At 39.1% G+C, this 18,160-nt stretch overlaps 1 protein-coding gene across 5 annotated transcripts in view; it reads right to left on the bottom strand.

Moving 5' to 3' along the window:
- The window catches only part of STARD13 (StAR related lipid transfer domain containing 13), a 225,327-nt gene that overhangs the window by 54,894 nt on the left and 152,273 nt on the right, over positions 1-18,160 (bottom strand). For all 5 annotated transcript variants that reach the window (XM_057707139.1, XM_057707140.1, XM_057707138.1 and 2 more), the window contains 2 exons: positions 14,947-15,018; positions 11,771-11,852 (listed from right to left, as the gene is read on the bottom strand). In XM_057707139.1, the coding sequence (XP_057563122.1) occupies positions 11,771-11,852; positions 14,947-15,018 (154 nt within the window). The remainder of the gene's footprint in view (positions 1-11,770; positions 11,853-14,946; positions 15,019-18,160) is intronic.

Raw genomic sequence — 18,160 nt, 5'->3', positions numbered from 1 at the left:
GGGAAAATTTAAAAGTATATTATCCATTTTCATGACTACCATTATTTAAAATTATTAATGTTATTTAACATACTCAGATCAGACAGCGTCTTCGTGTGAAGAGGTAAACTGTAAAAACCATTTTCGTCAGCACTCTCTCTCACCCTCTCCCTCATCCCACATTATAATCATTCTTATTGGTTATCCTTTTAAATACAAAGGGCAATAACAGATGCACTATACTCTAATCAATTCCGTACCTCCACGAAACAGTACCGAACAAGGCAGATGCCCTTGTTTTATACATGTTGTAATTAGTATTTGTTAATAACATAAGTTAGGCAGATCTAACATTAAATTAGAAATTCAGAGACCATCCTGGGCATCAAGGTCCTTATATTAGCAGTCTGGACAAATATCCCAAAACAAAATGCTAAGGGAACGTGCTACTTCTGAAAAATCTCATTCAGGAGCTTTGATGTGCTGCAGTTTGCCTTAAAGGTGACAAACCTTGCAAGGTATGGTGATACCTTGGCTATGCCTACACTTTGATATAGTTACAGTTTCAATGAGCTCATCCGGGTACTTAGATTTGCAATTAGCTTTTCATTACTCACAGGGGAAATGATTTTTCAATTACAAAGTCAATAAAAAAATATCAAAACAAAATTATAATTGTGGTTGCTAAAATAACAGAGACTGCGGTATCCTGACTTGCAGTAACAAATATTTACAGATGCCTACTGTGCACTGGTGCTGGCAGAGCTGCAGAAGCAATGATGAGGCGTGGTCACCATCCTGGAGGTTCACACCTTCACTAAAGACAGCAAACCTGTCTGGTTTCCAAGACCTGAACAGAGACATCCTTAGTACAATCTATTTTTTCAAGCCAATTAACACTGCTCAACGACTCTTCAAGTGTAAATTGGGACCCAAGACATTAATTGTCTGTCCACACAGGAGGGAAACTTTCAGAAAACCAAAGGTGAGTAAAATTCTTGTGGGTAACATTTACAGGAGACCTTCAGCTCTCTTGTCTTCATTTGTCTACCTGGCAGAAGCTACCTGCCCTCTGGCTATGGTTCCCATTAGGATTCTGCATTAGCTCAGCATTTCAAATATGCATGAGAAGTGTAGAGCCCACAAAGCTTTAAAAATAAAACATGAGACCAGCTCTATCACTGTCTGCAGTGCACGAGGAAGAAAAGGAATACGATCACAACCCCTTACTGCTCTCCAGACATCAATCATAACATAGCCTATGAGTTGGTGAGTGTCTAATTAACCGCTCATCAATCTCAAAGTTTTAAAAGTGCTGTCACTCCCCTCAGGCTGGCAAGTCTTCCTTCTGCCTGCTTTCGGGAAATCTGTGTCTTGAAGGAACTCATAAGGAAGGCAAAGAAATTCCGTGTGTGTTCCCTCTAGCCCAGCTACCTCCATCTCTGCTGACCTGCTCTGCCCGTTCCCTTTGGTCTGCCCCGCTGTGACTACTCCTCTCGCCTCTGTCCTACCCACCACTCCTACGCCCTGAGAATCTCAGCTCATACACCTCCAGCCAAATGCTTTTCTTATTTCATAATATTTTTGGAGACATAGCTGTCCTAAGAATTATTCCAATTATAACAAGCTCCTGCCACTGTAACCAATTTTATACAAGCTGGGCCCACATCAAGAGCACTGTGGTGCCTGGCATTGCTGCATTCCCAAGTGTTTATGCAGTAGTACCTTTAGGGTACATCTGTATGGATCCTGCTATAGGCTGAATCAGAGATGGGTCATGGGCTCTACAAGAGAAGACTTCCTGATTTTTCTGGCTGACACGACTATCATTATTCAGAACTTTGTATCTCAAAATGATTTCTGTACTGCTGTACTGGCTAATCTATAACATGTCTGAAAGCTTCTTTTTCTTTCTTTTTTTTTTAAAGTAGACTTTGATGGAAAAGTCCAGGACTTAGTTAAGGTACCTTAGATCACATTCAGCAGTGAGTCGATAAGCATTTACCACCCACATGTTTGAGACTCAAATCTTGGCCCACTCAGCCACATATGTCATCCAATGAATAGAACTGTACAATCAGAAGCAGTGTTTGCTCCTATAATCCTGATTTAAAAATATGTGATGAGGGCTTCCCTGGTGGTGCAGTGGTTAAGAATGCACCTGCCAATGCAGTGGATACAGGTTCGAGCCCTGGTCCAGGAAGATCCCACATGCCGCAGAGCTACTAAGCCTAAGTGCTGCAACTACTGAGCCTGCGCTCTGGAGCCCACAAGCCACAACTATTGAGCTCACATGCCACAACTTCTGAAGCCTGCGTGCCTAGTGTCCGTGCTCTGCAACAAGAGAAGCCACTGCACTGAGAAGCCTGTGCACTGCAACAAAGAGTAGCCCCCACTCTCCGCAAATAGAGAAAGCCTGCGTGCAGCAACAAAGACCCAAGGCAGTCAATAAATAAATAAATAAATAAATAAAAAGATAGCAATAATAAAACAATTTTAAAAAAATTAATGAAATTTTTATTCTTTGTTTACAATGTAATCCTTGATTTATATTTTAAAATAAAATTTTAAGACTCTATATGTAAGCTATTAGAACTAATGAGTAAGTTTAGAACAATTGCAGGATGCAAATGAACAATATAAAAAAAATACTAGCAATGAACATCTGGAGATTGAAACAATAAAAAATAGTACTATTTAGCACAGCGCCTCAAAACATGAAATTCTTAAATACTTTCAAGTATGCTGAGAACTACAAGTCAGGGCTGGAAAAAAAAATCAAAAGAAACCTAAATAAATAGAGACATGTGCTGTGTTTATGAATCAGAAGACTTGTTACTGTTAAGATATCAATTCTTCCTAAAGTCATCTATAGAGTCAACACAATCCAAATCGATACTCCAGTAGGATTTTAAAAATAGATATCAATAAGCTGTTTCTAAATTTGTATGGAAAGGCAGAGGAACTAGAATAGTCACAGCAATCTTGGCAAAGGAGAACAAAGTTGGAGGATTCAGTTATGAAGCAAATATAATCTTTTCAACATGGTGGTCACCCAATAGGATACTGATAAGAAAAAAAATAAACCCTGGTCCATATTTCCTACCTTAAAAAAAATTAACTTGAAATGGATCATCATCTTACACATAAAACATAAAACTGAAATTTCTAGAAGAAAAACAAAGGAGAAAATGGTTGTGACCATATGTTAGGCAAAATTTCTTAGATGTGACATTAAAAACATGAAAATAATTGATAAATTGGACTCCAATAGAATTAAAAACTTCTGTGAAATACATTGGTAAGAGATTGAAAACACAAGACACGGACTGGCTGAAAATATCAAAACTCAAGAAGAAAACAAACAACTAAATTATAAAAATGGGCAAAAGACTACAACAGACACTTTACTAAAGAAGATACAAAGGGCTGCCAGTGGCACAGTGGTTAAGAATCTGCCTGCCAATGCAGGGGACATGAGTCTGAGCCCTGGGCCAGGAAGATCCCACATGCCGAGGAGCCACTAAGCCCGTGCACCACAACTACTGATCGTGCGCTCTAGAGCCCAAGAGCCACAACTACTGAGCCCATGTGCTGAAACTACTGGAGCCCGTGTACCTAGAGCCCATGCTCTACAACAAGAGAAGCCACCACAATGAGAAGCCAGCGCACGACAACGAAGAGTGGCCCCTGCTCACTGCAACTACAGAACGCCTGTGGGCAGCAATGAAGACTGATCACAGTCAGTAAATACATAAATAAATTTATTGAAAAAAAAGATACACAAATGACAAATAAGCACATGAAAAGGCATTCAACATCATTACTCATTAAGGACATGCAAATTTAAATCACGAGGAAACACTGAACGTCTATTAGAATGATTAAAAACAAAACAGAAACTGACAATACCAAGTACCAACAAAGATGTGGAACTCATACATCATTGGCAGTGATGCACAATAGTATGGTCACTTTGGAAATGTTTGGTGGTTTGTTTTTTTTTTTTAAGCTCTTTATTGGAATATAATTGCTTTACACACTTGTACCAGCTTATGAGGTACACCAAAGTGAATCAGCTGTATTTATACATATATTCCCAAATCCCCTCCCTCCCGCGACTCCCCCCCACCCTTCCCATCCCAGCCCTCAAAGGCATCACCCATCATGGAGTTGATTTCCCTTTGTTATACAGCAACTTCCCACTAGCTATCTATTTTACAGTTGGTAGTATATATATGTCTATGCTACTCTCTCACTTCGGCCTAGCTTCCCCTTCACCCCCCATCCCCCAACCCCGTGTCCTCCAGGCCATTTTCTGCATCTACATCCTTATTCTTGTTCTGTCACTGGGTTTACCAATACCATTTTTTTTTTTTTTTTTTTTAGATTCCATATATATGAGTTAGCATACACAATTTGTTTTTCTCTTTCTGGCTTACTTCACTCTGTGTGACAGACTCTAGGTCTATCCACCTCATGACATATAGCTCCATTTCATTCCTTTTTATAGCTGAGGAATATTCCATTGTATATATATGCCACATCTTCTTTATCCATACATTTATTGATGGGCATTTAGGTTGCTTCCACGTCTTGGCTATTGTAAATAGTGCTGCAATAAACACTACGGTACATATTTCTTTTTGGATTATGGTGTTCTCTGGGTATCTATCCAGTAGTGGGATTACTGGATCATATGGTAGTTCTATTTGTAGTTTTTTAAGGAACCTCCAAACTCTCTTCCATAGTGGCTGTATCAACTTACATTCCCACCAACAGTGCAGGAGGGTTCCCTTTTCTCCACACCCTCTCCAACATTTATTGTTTCTAGATTTTTTGATGATGGCCATTCTGACCAGTGTGAGGTGATACCTCATTGTGGCTTTGACTTGAATTTCTCTAATGATTAGTGATGTTGACCATCTTTTCATGTGTTTGTTGGCCATCTGTATGTCTTCTTTGGAGAAATGTCTATTTAGGTCTTCTGCCCATTTGTGGATTGGGTTATTTGCTTTTCTAGTATTAACCTGCATGAGCTGCTTGTATATTTTGGAGATTAATCCTTTGTCCATTGCTTCATTGGCAAGTATTTTCTCCCATTCTGAGGGATGCCTTCTTATCTTGTTTATGGTTTCTTTTGCTGTGCAAAGCTTTTAAGTTTCATGAGGTCCCATTTGTTTATTCTTGATTTGATTTCCATGATTCTAGGAGGTGGGTCAAAAAGGATCCTGCTTTGATGTATGTCATAGAGTGTTCTGCCTATGTTTTCCTCTAGGAGTTTTATAGTGTCTGGCCTTACATTTAGGTCTTTAATTCATTTTGAGTTTATTTTTGTGTATGGTGTTAGGAAGTGTTCTAATTTCATTCTTTGAGATGTTGCTGTCCAATTTTCCCAGCACCACTTATTGAAGAGGTTGTCTTTTTTCCACTGTATATTCTTGCCTCCTTTGTCAAAGATAAGGTGCCCCTGTGTGCACTGGTTTACCTCTGGGTTCTCTATTCTGTTCCATTGATCTTCCTTTCTATTTTTGTGCCAGTACCATACTGTCTTGATCCCTGCGACCTTGTAGTATAGTTTGAAGTCAGGAAGCCTAATTCCACCAACTCCATCGCTCCTTCTCAAGATTGCTTTGGCTATTCAGGGTCTTTTGCGTTTCCATACAAATCATAAGATTTCTTGTTCTAGTTCTGTGAAAAATGCCATTGGTAATTTGATAGGGGTTGCATTGAATCTGTAAATTGTTTTGGGTAGTACAGTCATTTTCACAATGTTGATTCTTCCAATCCAAGAACATGGTATGTCCCTCCATCTGTTTGTATCATCTTTGATTTCTTTCATCAGTGTCTTATAGTTTTCTGCATACATGTCTTTTGCCTCCTTAGGCAGGTTTATTCCTAGGTATTTTATTCTTTTTGTTGCAATGGTAAATGGGAGAGTTTCCTTAATTTCTCCTTTTGCTTTTCTGTCTTAGTGTATCGGAATGCAAGAGTTTTCTGTGCATTAATTTTGTATCCTGCTACTTTACTTAATTCATCGATTAGTGCTAGCTGTTTTCTGGTAGAGTCTTTCGGGTTTTCTATGTATAATATCATGTCATCTGCAAAGAGTGACAATTTTACTTCTTTTCCAATTTGGATTCCTTTTATTTCATCTTCTTCTCTGATTGCTGTGGCTAAAACTTCCAAAACTATGTTGAATAATAATGGTGAGAGTGGACACCCTTGTGTTGTTCCTGTCCTTAGAGGGAATGCATTTGGTTTTTCACCATTTAGAACAATGTTGGCTGTTGGTTTGTCATATATGGCTTTTATTATGTTGAGGTAATTTCCTCCTATGCCCATTTTTTGGAGAGTTTTTATCATAAATGGATATTGAATTTTGTCAAAAGTTTTTTCCACATCTATTGAGATGATCATATGGTTTTTATCCTTCAATTTGTTGATATGATGTATCACATTGATTGATTTGCGTATATTGAAAAATCCTTGCATCCCAGGGATAAACCCCACTTGATCATGGTGTATGAGTTTTTTAATGTGCTGTTGGAGTCTGTTAGCTAGTATTTTGTTGAGGATTTTTGCATCTATATTCATCAGTGATATTGGCCTGTAATTTTCTTTTTTTGTAACATCTTTGCCTGATTTTGGTATCAGGGTGATGGTGGCCTCATAGAATGAGTTTGGGAGTGTTCCTCCTTCTGGCATAATTTGGAAGAGTTTGGGAAGGATAGGTGTTAGCTGTTCTCTAAATGTTTGATAGAATTAGCCTGTGAATCCATCTGGCCCTGTGCTTTTGTTTGCTGGGAGATTTTTAATCACAGTCTCAATTTCAGTGCTTGTGATTGGTCTGTTCACAGTTCCTATTTCTTCCTGGTTCAGTCTTGGAAGATTGTATTTTTCTAAGAATTTATCCATTTCTTCCAGGTTATGCAATTTATTGGCATATACTTGCTAGTAGTAGTCTCTCACGATCTTTTGTATTTCTGTGATATCCATTGTTACTTCTCCTTTTTCATTTCTAATTCTGTTAATTTGCATCTTCTCTCTTTTTTTCCTGTTGAGTCTGGCTAATGGTTTATCAATTTTGTTTATCTTCTCAAAGAACCAGCTTTTAGTTTCATTGATCTTTGCTATTGTTTCCTTCATTTCTTTTTCATTTATTTCTGATTTGATCTTTATGATTTCTTTCCTTGTGCTCACTTTGGGGTTTCTTTGTTCTTCTTTCTCTAATTGTTTTAGGTGTAAGGTTAGGTTGTTTGTTTGATATTTTTCTTGTTTCTTAAGGTAGGATTGTATTGCTATAAACTTCCCTCTTAGAACTGCTTTTGCTGCGTCCCATAGGTTTTGGGTTGTTGTGTTTTCATTGTCATTTGTTTCTAGGTAGTTTTTGATTTCCTCTTTGATTTCTTTAGTGATTTCTTGGTTGTTTAATAGCGTATTGTTTAGTCTCCATGTGTTTGTATTTTTTACAGTTTTTTTCCTGTAATTGTATCTAGTCTCATGGCGTTGTGGTCAGAGAAGATGCTTGATATGATTTCAATTTTCTTGAATTTACCAAGGCTTGATTTGTGACCCAAGATGTGATCTATCCTGGAAACTTTTCCATGTGCACTTGGGAAGAAAGTGTATTCTGTAGTTTTTGGATGGAATGTCCTATAAATATCAATTAAGTCAAGATGGTCTAATGTGTCATTTAAAGCTTGTGTGTCCTTATTTATTTCTGTTTGGATGATCTGTCCATTGATGTAAGTGGGGTGTTAGAGTTTCCTACTATTATTGTGTTCCTGACAATTTCCCCTTTTATGGCTGTTAGCATTTGCCTTATGTATTGAGGTGCTCCTATGTTGGGTGCATAGATATTTACAATTGTTGTATCTTCTTCTTGGATGGATCCCTTGATCATTATGTAGTGTCCTTCCTTGTCTCTTGTAATAGTCTTTACTTTAAAGTCTAATGTGTCTGATATGAGTATTGCTACTCCAGCTTTCTTTTGATTTCCATTTGCATGGAATATCTTTTTCCATCCCTTTGCTTTCAGTCTATATGTATCCCTTGGTCTGAAGTGGGTTTCTTGTAGGTAGCATATAGAAGGGTCTTGTTTTGGTATCCATTCAGCCAGTCTGTGTCTTTTGGTTGGAGCATTTAATCCACTTACATTTAAGGTGATTATTGACATGTGTGTTCCTATTACCATTTTCTTAATTGTTTTGGGTTTGTTTTTGTAGGTCTTTTCCTTCTCTTGTGTTTCCTACTTAGAAAAGTAGCAATTGTTGTAAGGCTGGTTTGGTGGTGCTGAATTCTCTTAACTTTTGCTTGTCTGTAAAGCTGTTGATTTCTTTGTCAAATTTGAATGAGATTCTTGCTGGATAGAGTATTCTTGGCTGTAGGTTTTTCTCTTTCAGGACTTTCAATATATCCTGCCATCCCCTTCTGACCTGCAGAGTTTCTGCAGAAAGATCAGCTGTTATCCTTATGGGTTTTCCCTTATATGTTATTTGTTGCTTTTCTATTGCTGCTTTTAATATTTTTTCTTTGTGTTTAGTTTGATTAATATGTGCCTCGGTGTATTTCTCCTTGCGTTTATTCTGTATGGGACTCTCTGCACTTCTTGGACTTGATTATTTCCTTTCCCTTGTTGGGTAGTTTTCCACCATAACCTCTTGAAATATTTTCTCAGACCCTTTCTTTTTTTCTTCTTCTTCTGGGATGCCTGTGATTCGAATGTTGGTGTACTTAATGTTTTCACCAAAGTCTCTAATACTGTCTTCCATTCTTTTTATTCTTTTTTCTCTTTCCTGCTCTGTGGCAGTTATTTCTCCCATTCTATCTTCCAACTCACTTATTTGTTCTTCTGCCTCAGTTATTCTGCTGTTTCTACCTTCTAGAGTATTTTTAATTTCAGATATTTTGTTGTCCATTACTGTTTGTTTGCTCTTTAGTTCTTTTGAGTCCTTATTAGGTGGCTTCTTATAAAGTTAAAATATACTTATCATATGCACCCCACATCCCATTCCTAGGAACTTACTCAAAAGAAATAAAAACTTATATTCTCACAAAAACTTGAATATAATCTGCTGCCACCCAAAGTGCCAACAGCTCAAATGTTCTTCAACTGGTGAATGGATAGACAAACTGTAGTATATCCACACAATGGAATACTATTCAGCAATTATATTGATTGATACACACAACACAGATGAATCTTAGGTACATTAGTGAAACGAAGGCAGACTCAAAAGGCTACCTACTGTTCAATTTCACTTAAATAGCATTCTGGAAAAGGCCGATCAGTGGTTGCCAGGGCTTGGGAGTAGGGGTAGAGGTTGATGAGAAAGATGAACCAGGGAGTTTTTTAGGTGATGGAGCTGTTCTATATCTCGGTTGAGGTGGTGGTTACATGATTGTAGGCACTTGTCAAAACTCAAAGAACTGTACATTGAAAACAGTGAATTTTACTTTATATATACAGGACTTAAGGAAAATATAGATTTAAAAATTCAATTGTGATAATTTCAAGTATATTCAGAATCTAAAAGAGAAAATAAATAAATATATCTAAATAGAAACAGAGTCATTGATACAGAAAACAAACAGGTGGCTGCCAGATGGGAGGGGATAGGAGTGGGGGGGGGGGGAGGAGAGAAATAGATGAGGGAGATTAAGGAGTACAAATCTTCATTAACAAAATAAATGTCACAGGTATAAAATGTACAGTATGGGGAATACAGTCAATAATTATGCAATATCTTTGTACGGTGATAGATGACAACAAAAACTTAGTATGGTGATCATTTTGAAATGTATACAAACATAGAATCACTATGTTGTGTACCAGGAACTAACATACAGTTGTAGGTTAATTATACTTCAAAAACCAACCAACAAACAAACTACAGAAAAAAGATCAGATTTGTGGCTACCTGAGGTGAGGGGAGGGGGAACTAGATGAAGGCGGTCAAAAGGTACAAAATTCCAGGTATAAGATAGATAAGTAGTAGAGATGTAATGTACAAAATGATAAAGGTAATTAACACTGCTGAATGTCATATTCCTAAAAGTTGTTAAGAGAGTAAATCCCAAGATTTCCCAACACAGGGAAAAAAATTTTTTTTCTATTTCTTTAACGTTGTATCTATAAGAGATGATGACTATTCCCTAAACCAGCTGTGGTAAACATTTCATGATTATGTAAGCCTAATCATTATACTGTACACCCTAAACGTATATAGTGCTGTATGTTAATTATATCGCAAGAAAACTGGGGGAAAAAACAATAAAAGACATAATTAGACAATCAAATGATTTATGAGTATGCAAGAAAATTCAATCGTGAAAAAGATAATGTATTATAATATGATTAACAATAAAAATTATTTCTTAAAATGCCAACTTAGTAGAAAAATGACCTTGGTTAAAATTAAGAGGGGGAACTCAGGATGAGGTGCTGGTGGAATAGTTCTGAGTTGGATGAAGCCTTGGTGCGTGCGTTAGACATGCTCAAGAGAAAACACTGCTTTTCCAACTCATTGCCTTTAAAGAATTACCATGAAACTATCCATTCCTCTTGTAAACACTCACAAATGGCATTTTCTGCATGTTTTCGAGTCCAAACAGCCCATTCCTGCAATATGTGATTTGAAGAGTTCTTTTCTCTTCTACCCACTTAAGCAAACCCACAGTACTGTTTTCCTTGAACATTCAGGGATCATTTTTTAACACAAATCTATGTTCTCTTCATACAGGAACCATAGATTGACCAGCTTATGGACACAGAAATATATATGTCTAAAGAATCAGCAAGCCTAAGATTATTTACACACTATTCTAATATATATTGGTCTCTTCTATCGTGACAAAAGTCTTCCCCATCATTACTTTCCTCTTAAACCACCATCTTTTCTATGTCAAATGCAGAATGTACAAGAAAAAATGTTGGACTGCAAGTTATGAGGACTGCGTCTTAAGGTCAGTTCAGCCCATAACTAGCTCTGTAGCCTCCTGTAACTAATATTTATCTCCAGCTCTGACCTCACTCCAGGGCTTTAGTTAGGAAACTTCAAATTCCTACAGACACATACGACCTATGTACATTTAATTGTCCAGAGATACTGATTACATTGGCATCTTTTATTACACAAATTATAATTGTTTTATTTGTTCATGTATGCTTCGTTTCTTCAACAGATTTCTCCAACCAGATTCTATATTCTTTGAGGGGAGGGAATTATTCACATATACATCTTTGTCTCCTTATAGCATCTGTCACGTAGTGAAGGTTTAAATATTTCAGGTTGCAGATATAATTACTTGAGCTTGCATATTCCAGTTTGCTGATCTAATCATTTCTCTTTGCAAAACATACAGCTGAGTTGGATGCACTCATGGAGTTCTACAGGGCCTTCCCTGACCACTCATGCTCTGGTCCCCAGGCGGCCTCCTCCCCCTAATCCACCCACACCCCATCCCTCTCTATAGCCTTAGCTTGTTTTACTTTTTTAAAATAGCATTTAACACTCTCTGAGATAATCTCTCCTTCTCTCTGTCTTTTTCTCTCACTCACTCTCTCTTTCTTTTCCCCAATCTATTGCCTGAAGCCTCCTACTAGGATTTAAGCTCCATGAGATCACGGACTGATCTTGCTCACTGCAGTATACTTAGAGCCCGGACCCATGCCTGGCATATAGCAGGCGCTCAATTACTGAATTGTTGTTGAACTTGCCCCTCAATACAGTGATGACTATTAGACACTGAGCAATCAAAAGAAGCAAAAATACTTCACATGACTTACCTGTAAAGAGGTTCTACAAGTTCTTTTTCAAGAAAATCATGATCGTTCTTGACAGCCACAATGTTGATGGGAAATTGTGAGTCTGAAAGAGAAAAAGAGAGACAAAGGAGTTTATGTGCCTTGCTTTAGCTGAATGGGCACTGATATCTGCAGGCCACCACGTTTCTGTACTCATGGCTGATCTTAACAGCAGTTACTCCCCACTGACATGTGTGTTGGTAATGTTGAAAGAGCAGAGAGTTTTACTTTTATCCCAACAAATGCTTTTAAGGATACAAAAAAGTGTGAAATACGAAAATAAACAAGTGTTTGACCTTGGATAGGATTCCATGCTAAGTGCCTGCATTTGCCTGTATGGAGAACTTTTACACTCTCATCGTCCACCTGAGGTGGAGGTTGCTGACTTCTATCCTGATCAGCTCATGAAATACTTAGTTTGGCAGATTTGTTTTTTCCCCTTCAGAAAGGAAATTTCCAAAAACATGAAGCTCAATGGTCTCAAGTATTTTATTTTGTAGCAAAATCTTGAGCCACTCTGGAGTATCAGCAGAATATTCAAACAACTGATTCTATCCAAACAAAAAAAAAGGGAGAAATTCCACAATCGTGACTTTTTTCCGACAGACTATTCATGCCAGATTTGGAGGTCATGGGCAATGCTCAGGTCACAGTGTTAATTTTAGGTACCTCATCTGTGGAGGTAAAAATCTGGAGGGGCCATGGTCACATCTAACAGACAATGTCGGTCCCATCCTGCCATTCTTCCTCTTTCTCATCTTGTATTTGGCATTTGCCAATCATAATAAATCTAAGGATACCAAATTTTTTATTGTAAGTTGTAAAGAGAAACAGTTCCTCTTCTGGTGAAAATAGTGGCATGAGTGGATACCAGGTGGTGCTAGAATGTTGGCTGTCCCGTTCTGCTAGAGAGGGAGTTACGTGTAGTCATGAAGAACAAGACACCGGAGCCCAGCTGCTCTGGCTTTAAGTCCTGGCTCTGCTACTCGCTAGCTGTAGACTGCGGGCAAGTCATTTAACCTCCTCTGGGCCTCTGTTTCCTCATCTGTGAAATGGGGATGATGATGCTTAATGATATCTCCCCTGTGGTGCTGTGAATACCAAATGAATGGTATATATGTACAGTGCTTTGAACAGTACCTGGCATGTAGGGAGCTCTATAGAAGTATTTGTTCTAATTCTTATTACATCTACTAAATGCATACAGCATAAACGCAATCTGACAGGCCCATTTTACTTATGAGCTATCTTTATTTCTTAGTCATTTATAGACTCTTCACATTTGAACTGCGTAGTATTTTTGAGTGCACATTATAGTTGAAAATTTATTCCATGAAGGCGCAAGAGACTGGGATTATTTATTTATTTATTTATCTATGGCTGCGTTGGGTCCTAGTTGCCGCATGTGGGATTCTCTCTAGTTGTGGTGTGCGGGCTCCGGAGCGTGTGGGCTCAGTAGTTGCAGCGAGCGAACTTAGTTGCCCTGCAGCGTGTGGGATCTTAGTTCCCCTACCAGGGATTGAACCCAAGTCGCCTGTATTGGAAGGTGAATTCTTAATTCTTAATTCCCTGGACCACCAGGGACGTCCCAAGACTGGGATTTTAATTCTGACTCTTCCATTTTAAAATCTTATAAAAATCGCTCAACCTTTTTGGCCTCTCTCTCATAATCAGTGAATTGGTGGTGGGGATGGGAAGAAGGGTTGCTTAGACCAAAACTGTAAGACCCTCCTCCTTGTCTAAAAGGCTATGGATTCTATGAAAGTTTTTGTCAGAGATTCTAGACTTCAAAGCACATTCAGAGATACTCTCTCCTTTATCCTCAGAGAATTCAAGTGAGAGAAGTAGGGTTTTTTTTTGTTTTTTGTTTTTAAATATAAAACCGAGCTTCTAGGTGAGTAGATGTGATTCACCAGTGAATAAAAGTTAATTTTAATTTTGTTGATTCTTTCCATCCTATGTGAAAGTTAGGTCATCAAGAACAGGAGTTTATACTGTTTAGTGCACTAGATATGCTCTGTTTAGCCCTAAGGATTCACTCTCCACTTTTCTGTAACCTGCTTTGTGCCCCAGATCAGCTGTGTGGATGGCATTCGAGGGGATCTACGTCTTCTGCTTCCCTCTGTGTTTGGCCAGTGGGAAGCCCTGGCTGGAGACGGAGGGAAAGAGTGTGAGCTCAAGGCATTTACTCTCCTGGTTCTCTCCAGGGGAGGCTGCCACCACCAGCTGTGTTCTCCAGTCCCAGGGCTTGTGCTGAGATCCTCTCTCCTTCGGGGTTCTGGCATCCTCTCCCTCCGTTTTTGGCTTGGGGCCTAGGGTAGTGACAGCTCTGCTGCTACAAGCTCTGGCCTCCTGGACTGGTCCTCATGGTTCCCTATGCCCTGCCCACATCTTTGTAATGAACACTTTTAGAAATAAATCCTCCTCAGATTGTCCTGGGTGTGCCCTCTGCTTAGTGCTGGGATCCTGAGTAACTCACTATACTTTATGACTACCCAGGAAGCAAATGCTTTGGTTATAATTTTAGGTATCAGTAAGATCCAGGTGAGTAAGTTTATTTACTGTCGGTTAAAACATCAATGGAAGGAAGTATCATGCTGGCAATAAAAAAGCACCTTATTAAAACTCTAAGAAATAACATCTGATCCATGTTACATCTTAAACATTTTCATGTAAACAGAACTCAAGAAGTCTCAAGATAAATTAGCTTTGTGATTTCTAGGAATTTTATCAACAATTCATTTACTTTACTTTCAAGAAAACTAAGAGCAGTGATGAAAAAACAAGGAAAAGGATAAGGAAGGAAGTGCAGAAAAGCTGCTGATGGCAGAACACTGGAAGGAAAATGCAGAGTTGGGATCTGTGGTAAAGAGATGAGAAGCAGAAAGAGCTAAGCAAAAAGTAAAGAGGGAAAAAAAAGAAAAAGAAAAAAAAATGTAAAGATGGGAGAGGCAGGGAGGAGAGGAGGTAAAGCAGGCTCAGGAAGCAAGCCTCATTCCTAAATTGGCATCACTATAAGCCCTGGGCATTGCAACGGTGGAGGGAAGGAAAAAGCAAGGGGAAAAAAAGGTTGAGAAAAGACTTGGAAGTCAAAACACACCACAGGACATATTTTAAATTTATTCCCTTTATAGAGAGAGAAGAAAAGCCCAACCTACCCTCATACAACTGAGCATACTGCGGGAACCCGGCAGCGCGGAGCCACTCACATGCTTCCTTCGCCTCGATTTCTGAAAAATACAAGAAAGGGAAATGCGTGAGTCCGACGGCCACCCACTGGCCTCTACCTCCTCAATCAATGAGGAACTGGTGAGCGCTGTGCATTTTATTACAAAGCAAGATTGTTCTCAGGTAAGTCCACATAAGTAGGCTACCCAGAAATGGGTGTAAAATGAGCAGGTATCACAAAGATACTTGTTACGTGTCTGCTAAGATCATCTTCAATGTCGGTCCATAAGTACTTGGATAATAGCAAAACCACAGACTTGCAGAACACAAAGGCTGAGTTTCAGGCAGGGAAGAATGTCTTATTTATACACTAGGGAACTAGGGAGAAGGAGGAAATACTTCCTTATGATTTTTTTTTAATGAGTTTTTTAAAAAACTTTCAGTGATAAAGCTAAGACTATTTATTCTACATTCCTTTATTCTTTTGCTCTGGGGATAATGAAAGAACGAATACAACTGGGCAGCTTGTGAAAATGTATTTTCTCATGAAGAAAGGGTATTACAAAAACCCGGTGTTTTATTATTGCTTTAATTTTGCTAATGGCTTTAATTCCAAATGCCTTGTAATAAGATGTTCATTCTTCAAGCACATTCGAATGATTTCAAGCTGCGGAGTGCAGCACAGAAGAGTAAAGCTGATTATCTGGAATTGGGACATGGGTTTGATGGGGCTGCTGGAATCTCTGAGGGCCAACACCAAGAGGTTGATATGTCCTTTGGGTGACCAGTCTTGGTGTGGACACACCAAGAATGCACGGGACCACCTGCCTGGAGAATTTTGGAGGAAGATGGGGAGAGTCTACAGAATGTGAACAAGGTTACTTTTTGACCTCGTGAATACTGGATCATTTCCCAACCACAACTCTGTTAGACAAATATGAAGGCAAGGCGAAAGAAGTTCATCTGTCAAAAGTCCAGTTTCTTCAAACAAAATTAAACAGTCGATTATGACGGGTCTCTACCCAGGCCCCTTCCTCTGTTGTTGGGAGGGAGCCCGGTCAGGTCATTGCATTTCCATCTACTCTGACGTTCGTTTTTCCCCTGTAGCCAAAGCTGGGGAGTACAGGGTGTCCTTGGGATCACTGCACAAAAACGTTTCACGCTAGCATCAGCAGTGGGCCAGAGGCTGCAATCTACGTCAAAAGCTCTATGCCTTTGCAGCATAATGTTCAATGTGACAGAGCGATCTGGTCTATGTTAGGAAAACAGACTGAAGACCAGGTCATCCACAGGCCCCAGAGGGAAAAGCAAAAGCCTACAGCCCCGTCCCGCTGATCTGGTTGGATACGGGTTGAGATATGTCAGTAAATTCAGGGAAACAGAGCTGTGGTGGCCCCTGTCCTAGAGTCCCTGCTTCTTTTGGCATCCCCTAATCCACTGTCATTCCAGAGACTGATGGCTTCTAAATCTTGAGTTTTTTCTCTGACATGAGGGTTTTCTCACATACTTAGTACCAGCACAGACCTAATAGGTCTCATTTCTGCCTTGTACACATCACTCAGAAATATCTGGGGCACCAAGTTGGAAACAAAAGCTTTGGAAAGCGTTTCTATGAGTAGGGGTGAGGCCACAAGTGCAGTTCAAAATGAATTGGCTGGATTTTACTGTATTGGCTAATTTGGGTTTTCCCTTTGGAAGGTTACAAAGGGCAATTATTGTAAGTCTCTGAAGTTTTATTTAGGGCTCATTTGAGAGTCCTTATGTGAAGGCTTCCACGTTGATAACTGCACAAGTATTTCAGGGAAAGTAGGAAGTTCTGACTGTAACACGGAGAAAATGTGAGTTACTCTTGAGTCAGAGATAGACTGTTGCCTTCTAAATGTTCAAGCTTCAGATTTGCTTTCTTCTTCAGTAGACTACAGTGGCTAGTGATGAGAAAGTGGCTAATTTCTAGATATGCTCTAAACAGTTATGAGTCCACAAGTCTTAGAGAGGAGCACAGCATTCTGTTATGTGAACTACATGAACAGTACGCCTTTTTCTATTTTATTATTGCTTTTACTGTTATTGAAATGTAGTGGGAAGCAGGAGAGCCCCAGAGAGACAGACCACGAAGAACAAATCGGGGAGCCTTGGAAGGCAGGAGCTCTGTCTGCCACACAGGAAGCTCAGAGAGGAGCAGGAAGGGAGCTTGTAAAAGAGCGTACCCTCTACCAGACACTGGAGTAAGAAGGATGGGGAGCTGGGGGAGAGGTGGGCGGCAGGGGTCCTCACAGAAACACTTTCTTTGGAACTAAGACTCTGTTTGGGCAGTGGAACAGGGATCAGGCTAGCCTGGGAGATTTTATTTATTATTAATTAATTAATTAATTAATTAATTTTTAGCCTGGGAGATTTTATTTAAAAGGCTCTCTAGATAACAGTTTTGTTTTTTCATAAGAGCAACATGGATCATGAACTCTATCCATACTTAAACATAAAGAATCAAATCTTAACCAGAACCCAACTAAATCAAACTCTCAAATAAGCTGATTTTTTAAATGGGTAGGCACTTTGCTTTTAAGTCTCCCAGGCAAAAGACAACAAAAACTGCAATTAGTAAATAATAAGTGAGAAGAAGCCACATCCCAGTCATGGTGGATGGCTCCTCCCCGTCATTCCCCACATCCAACTTGCTGCTCTATTTCTGAAATGTCTCCCAAACACATCACCCTTACTCCTGATAATTCAGTTTAAGGACAAAACAAACTCTTGTTTACCACCTAGTGACAAAGCAAACAAAATAATGGAACATAATTAACCACTATCAAATGTGACTTTGCCCCTCAAGTTGAGCTGGAGAAAAAAAGAGACTTACAATTTCTACTTGTTTCCCCACAGCCCCTACGAACACCTGTCAGCCAATTGCTAATGTTTTCCCCAGGGCATATTACCCAGGCAATGGCCAAACTGACTGGACAGTTAGCAAGGAATCATTATTGCCAGTGTCATCATTTCACAAGATCTACCTAAGGAGATTTAAATGACATTTGAGGAGAGTGTGAACATCTCTTTTTTACTGAGCTTTTGTGAGCCAAAACAAAATTATGTAAAAGCTTTGAGGGCCATTCACCTCACATTCTGACAGTTCTATTTATTCTCCATTTGCAACACCCACCTGGCCCTGTGGCAGCTCTAGGGCTGCAAGGCAAAGCATCAACCTTC

Source organism: Hippopotamus amphibius, chromosome 14 (genome assembly GCF_030028045.1).
Source record: "Hippopotamus amphibius kiboko isolate mHipAmp2 chromosome 14, mHipAmp2.hap2, whole genome shotgun sequence".
NCBI classification, from domain to species: domain Eukaryota; kingdom Metazoa; phylum Chordata; class Mammalia; order Artiodactyla; family Hippopotamidae; genus Hippopotamus; species Hippopotamus amphibius.
Note: the sequence above shows the minus strand (reverse complement) of the source record. Positions and strands in the feature narration are given on the sequence as shown.